We start from the raw sequence: 7,532 nt of genomic DNA on the forward strand, positions 1-7,532 counted from the left end.
TCCACACCCACATCAGATGGTAGGCAGTCCCTCATACTCAATACCCTAACAATTCCCATCTATAATAATCCCTGGTACTAGAGGTTTTTCTAAATTAACTACAATTGCCAATCGAGAAAATCTCTCACTCTTTCCTTCTGTGGTATTGTAGTCGATTTTCACAATCTTCCCCAAGGCTCCAACAATCATACTCTTGTTATAATATCGATATGGTAATCCCGGTAGTCGAACCCACACCAGGATCGTTTTGGGATAACCTTCCGAGTAGAGAAGTTTCTCGCCCAAAGTTACACTGTTAAATAGCTGCCATAAACCATCCGTGGCCCCCCGCCTAAGACATTAAGGTAATCATCTTTCCGAGCAAAGCGAACGAAGAAGTATTCATTGTCTAAATCCACAAGTTGCATATCCTCATTCAGTCTCCACAGTATTTGAATCCGCATTAATACAACTTTATACCCTATTTTCTTCCCTAGTAATCGAACTATTAACGAGTTCGATAGTTTTTCTTGTATAGATCGGTGAACTCTTTCTGAGAACTGAATAACCGAAATCGATCCTTCCATGCCTCTGAACATTGTCCTCCAATAACTCCACATCAAAATCGCCTATGACAGAATCTTTTTGATTAGTTTCATACCCTCCGCATTCTGCAACCGTGTCTTTGAAGGACGGCTTTGGAGGAGCAACATCTTTCAGACCCTCTTTTCCATTCATATCCATTGGAGACTTGGAATTTTCATTCAACGCATCTCTCATGATGTCATCCAATGCACTTGTTTCTCTCACTCTCATATCGAGATCTGGGATATTCATTGAGAGATTAGCGTTCTTCAGTTTCTTTCTTGTCGGCCTATCCTCCATGGCAGTCTCACTCCCCGGTCTTTCCAGGGGAATCGATCCACTTACATGGCCAATTATATCCGACGGCCGTCCCGACGGGTTGACTTCTAGGGAAACGGTAGGGTTTCCAAAATCTCCGGAGGGAATCATTAGCCGTCTATTTTAGTTTTAGGTTATAGTGCTTAATTTTTAAAAATGTGATTAAGTACCTATTTTTAGTGCACTTATACACTTATTTTTTATTTTTGGTAAATTAATCATTTAACTTTTATTTTTTTACTAATAGATATCTAACAATTATTTAAATTATTTAACCATGATAGTTACGTATTTATTTATTTTATTAAATTAAAGATAATTATAAAATAATATTTATTTTAAGTACTCTTAATCATTAAATTATAATTCTGAAGTTGTTTAGTTAGAATGATAATGTGTGTTAATATTAAAAAATCAGCCACCAAAATTTTAATTATGAGACGATATAATTTTTAAAAAAAAAACTAAATACCTAATTATATCAAAAATAAAAGTTGGGTACAATGTTGCCCCCAAAAACTTAGGTATCTAACTGTACTATTAAAAAACTTGGATACTATATTGTAAGTAAATACCAAAGTTAGATACCAGATTGCATCAAAAAAAATCAAATACCACAATACACATAAAATTTAATTATAATTTTGTAAAATGAACATTAAAGTTATCAAATCATTGCAAACTAATCATTAAATTTATTAGACTATTATAAAACGACCACCATACGTTAAATAATGATAAATTTTGATAATTCAAGAAATATTTGATAAGTTTTAATAATCAATTTATAATAAATTAATGACATTTAATGGTGATTTTGCAACTGCTTGGGAAGTATACTTACTTATTTTGTAAATTTAAAATTTTATTAACTAAAAAAATATTTTAACATAATTTAGTTACCATTTATATATTTTAGCCTTTACAATATTGCTTCTTGCCGTTGCCCCCTTCAGTACCGTCCAAATAACTGCCGCAACTTGCAACCAACTTTTTTTACCGCCACATGTCCTCATGTTTTCATTTACTTATTTATTTTCAAATAAATAAAATAAAAACAAATCAGGAAAAAAGCAAATTCTATCGTCCCAAAAAGCACAAGATTTCTTCATCTCTCGCTTTTATGCTTCAGTTGTTGTTTTTTCCCTCTATTTCCAGTCTCCGAGTCAACTCCGAGTCAGAGTCAGACTCGGCTGTGGCCGATCTTTAAGTAACTCACCAGTAAGTTCATTTCTTTGACATGTTTTCTTGTTTTTGATTGATAAAGAGAGTAATAGTGGAAGCACATGAACTTCTGAAAATGGAGAAACGTCTCGCTTTTGCGGCTCAGATTGATACATTAATTTCTTCATACATTATTCTATTATTATGTCAATTATTTGAGCTTTTGATAAAGTTAATATGAAAAATAAATTAATAGATGTTCGGAAAAAGAAGAAAATAATTTTATAGATTCCTTTATAATTTATATTGCTTCACCTTTTTAGTTTGCTCATTGTTGTTTTATCACACTCTTATTTTCTTGTTTTCTGGGGAAAGTGAAAGAAAACGACTACGGTTTTTCTTTCTGTTTAAAATAAGATTTTCCTTTTCGATTCACTTTATATTTCTGGCTAAAATTAAGCTAGGTTTTTTTTTTTAAAATAACGATATGAATTTGTTGGGTGATACCTGGATAAGGAGTAATACTTTCTAAAAATTTCTTTCTTTAATGATTTCTATAAAAATTGATTTAATTTATTTCTTTTTTTTAATAGGATTTAGAGGATGAATTTATGAGTATGATTTTATTGTTTGAACTAATTTTTTATGCATTTACTGTATTTGACTATATGTTGATTGGCTCTCGTATTTTCTTACATCTGACCTATATTTAAGGCTGTAAGCTTTTGGAATTTATGGTGGATTAGGGTTTCATTCAATACTTCTTAAAGTATAGTTCAGTCTTTTGTGGGTCACAGTCAGGGACCTACTTTGTGGAATTGCCCAGATAATTGAATTATTGAATGTGGATTATTGAAGGTGTGAAGGTTTTTAGAGTACGGTAGCATCAGTAAAATTAAAACCTAAAAAAAAAATCCTTTACTTGAAATCTGTTACTGCTTCCTACAATTATTGGAGAGAGAGAGCTGGTTGTTAAGGGTGCAGAAACAAGGTAGTTAGTTTCCGATGTGTTGAAGGGTAAATACTAAATTCCTCTAGGACTTTTGTGGTGGAATTTGATCCAAGTATTACACTTTCAGGTTTGGGAAATACCTGTTTATACTTTTTTGGGATTGAAGTGAAAATTTTTATCTTGATTTTGTAGCCTTACATACGTACAAGAGCGAATAGAAATCCTTTGGAATTATGTTGTCAGCTTATTTGTGTTGGCCATAATGGAAGGAGGAGAAAGCTGTACTACTTTTTGTTCTGAATCTGTGTCGCCTAATCTGTTGTCTTTTTCCCGTCTCTTTTGAGTTGTCAGTTTTTGAAGGATGGAAATTGTTATCAGCATACAAAATTGCTTGGAATTAAAAGTGGTTGCTAATTTAGTTCGACCTCTCTATACTTTGGTTGCAGTTTTTCAGTGAAGTGGATTCCATTTGTCATCAGAAAATGCTTTTAATGTTAACGGGGATTGACATTTTTTTTAAGTTGCACTCCTCTAGATCTGAGGAACAGAGATGAGTGAGCTCTGATGCTGTTGGATTTAGAGGTAAAATTTTCTCTTTGTACAACCAGAATGATTAAGCTTATTTTTGTTTTGTTTTGCATGCTATACATCTATATAGAAACCATAAATGGTCTCCTTCATCTATAGTTGAACTTAGCATGAATGCCTGATTGAAACTTTTTTCCTGATTTATTTCCTCAGTGAACTGAACAAGCCTCAAGGTTATATTTTCAGGATCTTGTGACAAGTTAGCTTGTGTTTTTTTATGCACTTAGTTTTCTTTTCGTTCTGTTTCTCTGATGGATTGGAGTGCCAAAAACCCCTTGCAATGGGACTGGGAAAATTTAATGATGTTAAATGCACCACCGACTGAAATTCCAAGGAAGCTGAGACCAGTAGAGTGGCATATTGATGGAGATGAAGGAATTAACTTAAGGTCTGTCTATTCTCCCGGTGCTGCTGGGGTTAGTGGAGGTTCTGGCTCAGATTTGGGCCTTGCTTCTCTGTCTAAAAGTTCAAAATCGGCATCTAATTCATCTACGGGGGAGGTAAAGGCAGCCAGGCATACTTTGGAAGCCTTTGAAGCTGTACCAGATGGTATTAACAGCCAGAAAGAAGCTTCCATGGTTGAGCTGGCTGGTACATCCCCAACACTTGAGGCTTCCGTTGGCTCTGGTGAGCCATTGCTTGGTTTAAAGCTTGGAAAAAGAACATACTTTGAAGATGTTTCTGCAGGAAGCAATGCTAAGAATGTGTCTTATCAATCCACTCCTGTACCATCTCCTACCCCAGCAAAGAGATCCAAACGCAATTGTCAGGGCACACACGTTCCACGTTGCCAAGTCGAAGGCTGTAACCTTGACCTGTCTTTAGCTAAGGATTACCATCAGAAACACAGAATTTGTGAAAGTCATTCAAAGAGCCCAAAGGTCATTGTACGTGGTCTAGAACGCCGGTTCTGCCAGCAGTGTAGCAAGTAAACCTTTTTTTTATTCAACATAATTGTATCCAAGAATACTTCTTGTTAAGTGTGAACTTTTGCATTGTGATATTTTAGTTCTCTTAGTATCGAAGATGCGGTTCTTAGCAGTAATTATTTCATTAATTAGTACTGGCCTTGTGATTCAATCTCTTACTGAATGTTAAAATGATAATTATGTTCATGATGTTCAAGGTTGCATGCCCTGTTGGAATTTGATGAAAAGAAGAGAAGTTGTCGCAGGCGTCTTTCTGATCACAATGCTAGACGCCGTAAACCACAAACGGAAGCATTCCACTTCAATGCTGCAAGACTTTTGTCATCATCAAATGGTATTGGCTTCGGACATAGATTTGATGTGTTTTGTGCATATAATTTTTTCTGTATGCTAGTCTCGCAGGAGTTGACTAACTGGAAGCATCTTTCATTTTTGTTTTCTCTCAGCTCTCAAATTATAGGCATTTGTGATATTTTTTTATGAACTTCAAAATGGTTATTGGAAGGCAATGGTAATACAATATCTTTGTACATGTTTCGTAATGTTTGCAAATAATAATGTCAATGGGTATGCCCAGGCTTTGCTATATTTTTTTCCTCTTCTGATTTTTACTCTTATAAATGGTGCACACTTGTGTTGAAGCCAATGGTATAATTGTTTGTTATTGTTTTCTTGTATATTTCATATTTGTTACCTTTATTTGCGACTAATTGTATAATAAGAAAAGCATATTTTTCTTGTGTCCAAATTTCTGATGCTTTTTGAATTCCTTTCATGCATTACTTAAAAGTCGTATGCCATTTTACATGTCCATCGAGATACTGTGAGAGTTACGTATTTCGTGCTTATCAAATATTTTCTTTGATTTTATTCTGGGACATGATATAATCAAATAGTTTGGGGAAGATTCACATCATACTTTATTGGATGCTATGATTATAATATAATTGCTGTTCCAGCTTTCAAGTTTGTGTATGGTTCGATTAGCTGTGCCTCTACATGGTGCAGATGGGAAGCAACAGATGAGTTTTGACCGGAATAAAGTATCAGTTCTTCATAATGCTAGACCCAACGAGGATTTTGCATGGGAAAGCACACTTGACTCCAAGCCCTTTCAACTTAAAGGCTATAATCCTACAAAAATTGGAAATGTCAATGGACAGCAACACCTTCCTGGCAATCAGCTGTTGAGTTCGATCACAATGCGATGTCATGATTCCAATGGATACCTGCATACGAAGGGCAAGCAAAGCACAGCTGATGTTCTTAACCAAGGTTTGTTTTGTTTTTCTTACTAGGAAATTAAGTTTTATGATATATGGGTTTTTGATCATTTAGATATATTATGTGCCATCTTCTAGTGCTATTTTAACAAATAAATTGCTTTGAAATGCACCTGTAAATGCCCCTAGAACTCTCCCTTTCACTATTTAGGTCTCAACTTTGGCAAAATATTCTCTGGCCAATTCATCATAACATATCTTCAATTCCTCACTAAAAGGTAAAGAACTAAAGGTGCCTTGCTTTTGCTTTTGCTGTGACATGTCAAAGTGTTGCTAGTAGTTATGTGGTTTGTTGGTAGAACTTTAGACTTTTAGTGCTAGGGATCAGACCCTGACAAGCTCAAGTATGAGAGGAAAAAAAAAGACATCGAATCATCGAATAAGGAAATATCGTACCACAAAAGCAAACCATTGAGCCACCCATCCTCCTAACCCTTTTGCTTAATTTTGAATGACGCCAAATTTTCCACGAAGTAAATTGGTTCATCATAGGCTCTTCCATATGATGTTTTGGTTTGTTTATTAGATTTATGAAAACGGTTCTTGTATCTCTGGATCCTTGTGCTATAAAGCTTATCCCGAACACTTTTGGATAGCATTTGATGAATCTTTTGTACTTGAATCTGGTATTCTAGAAATAGCATGCATAGAGAGTTGGCTGTAGAAATTGAGGGAACAGTTTCTTAAGAATAACCAGTGTACATTTAAATGACATGCTGCCCTCCATGGGGAATGGAGCAATGCAGCCCGAGGAACACGTTCCTATAGAAAAATAATTTAGCAATGTTAGCTCTTAAGCTCAGAAAACTTTTTCCGAAACATGATACATGAGCTACAGCCTACAGACTGATGTTACATGATGCTTTCCTTACTGAACTGATTTACAAGCGAAACAAGTTCTGTCAAAATTTGTAGGTGTAGAAGAATCCACAATTGCATCAGATATGGCTACGGCTCAAGATCTTCATCGTGCTCTCTCTCTTCTGTCAAATGATTCATCGGTTTCTTGTGAGCCAAAACACGGTTCGGTTGCCTACCCCATGCATGTTGATCCTACTACCAGTGTGTCTCAGCAGCCTAAGAATGCAATTTCGCAAGGATTTCTGATGGAACATCAGACAGCTGAATCCCAAGTGCATAACAGTGATGGTGACAACCATTTCCAAGAGTTCCAGCCGCTCAAGGCTCCCTATGATAATGGCTTCTATTCCAACCAGATGAACTGACTTCACAAAATGGTCCAATTCTGCATTTTTCTTCTTTCCATAATTTGGAATTTGTGATCCCATTGGAATCAATTCAAAGCTTAAAACATTTTCGATTCGAACTCACAGTTTCCTCTTTTATATGTTACAAAAGCATGCTTAATATTATAATTGTTTCTGTTGGAAAATAAAACGAGTAACAAGTAATTTCCCTATAACCAGATTAGTGAGAATGCGAAATAAAAGCGGAAAAATAATACCCGAAATTTATAACGGAGTTTAGCCAATTTGCTTACGTCTCCGGAATGTTACAGATCTTTTACTAAGAGAGAAAATTTACAGGTGTTTACAAAACACTCACTACTCACAAGAAAACTTTCTAGTATTGAGAGAAAGAAATGATTTTTGTGATGATTTTGAAGCTAAATGAGTTAGAGTATTTATAGTTGAAGATTAAGGACTAATCTTATAAATATCCTAAAGTCCAGTGACTAATAATAATTATCTCATTACAATTTTTCAACAAATA

At 34.9% G+C, this 7,532-nt stretch overlaps 1 protein-coding gene across 3 annotated transcripts; it reads left to right on the forward strand.

Annotated features, from left to right (window-relative positions):
• Positions 1 to 3,150: 3,150 nt before the first annotated feature.
• Positions 3,151 to 7,109, forward strand: LOC120179545 (squamosa promoter-binding-like protein 2). Of its 3 annotated transcripts, none has more exons than XM_039185118.1 (5): positions 3,151 to 3,580; positions 3,753 to 4,514; positions 4,713 to 4,849; positions 5,524 to 5,790; positions 6,705 to 7,109. In XM_039185118.1, exons 2-5 carry the CDS (start codon positions 3,838 to 3,840, stop codon positions 7,022 to 7,024), a joined length of 1,401 nt encoding a protein of 466 aa, XP_039041049.1. In that variant the 5' UTR covers positions 3,151 to 3,580; positions 3,753 to 3,837; the 3' UTR covers positions 7,025 to 7,109. The 3 variants fall into 3 exon arrangements, with proteins under 3 accessions (XP_039041049.1, XP_039041050.1, XP_039041051.1); XM_039185119.1 differs by having other exon boundaries at positions 3,760 to 4,514; XM_039185120.1 differs by having other exon boundaries at positions 3,151 to 4,514; positions 6,714 to 7,109.
• The last annotated feature ends 423 nt before the right edge of the window (positions 7,110 to 7,532 follow it).

The sequence above is a fragment of the Hibiscus syriacus genome, unplaced genomic scaffold (assembly GCF_006381635.1).
Source record: "Hibiscus syriacus cultivar Baekdansim isolate YM2019G1 unplaced genomic scaffold, ASM638163v2 tig00112429_pilon, whole genome shotgun sequence".
Lineage (NCBI taxonomy): Eukaryota > Viridiplantae > Streptophyta > Magnoliopsida > Malvales > Malvaceae > Hibiscus > Hibiscus syriacus.

Excerpts from the sequence above, each read along its gene's own strand:
- LOC120179545 (XM_039185118.1), top strand. The coding sequence starts at position 3,838 with ATGGATTGGAGTGCCAAAAACCCCTTGCAATGGGACTGGGAAAATTTA. Across the intron at positions 4,515-4,712 it reads TTCTGCCAGCAGTGTAGCAA|GTTGCATGCCCTGTTGGAAT; the intron begins GTAAACCTTTTT and ends ATGATGTTCAAG. Across the intron at positions 5,791-6,704 it reads AGCTGATGTTCTTAACCAAG|AATTTGTAGGTGTAGAAGAA; the intron begins GTTTGTTTTGTT and ends AAGTTCTGTCAA.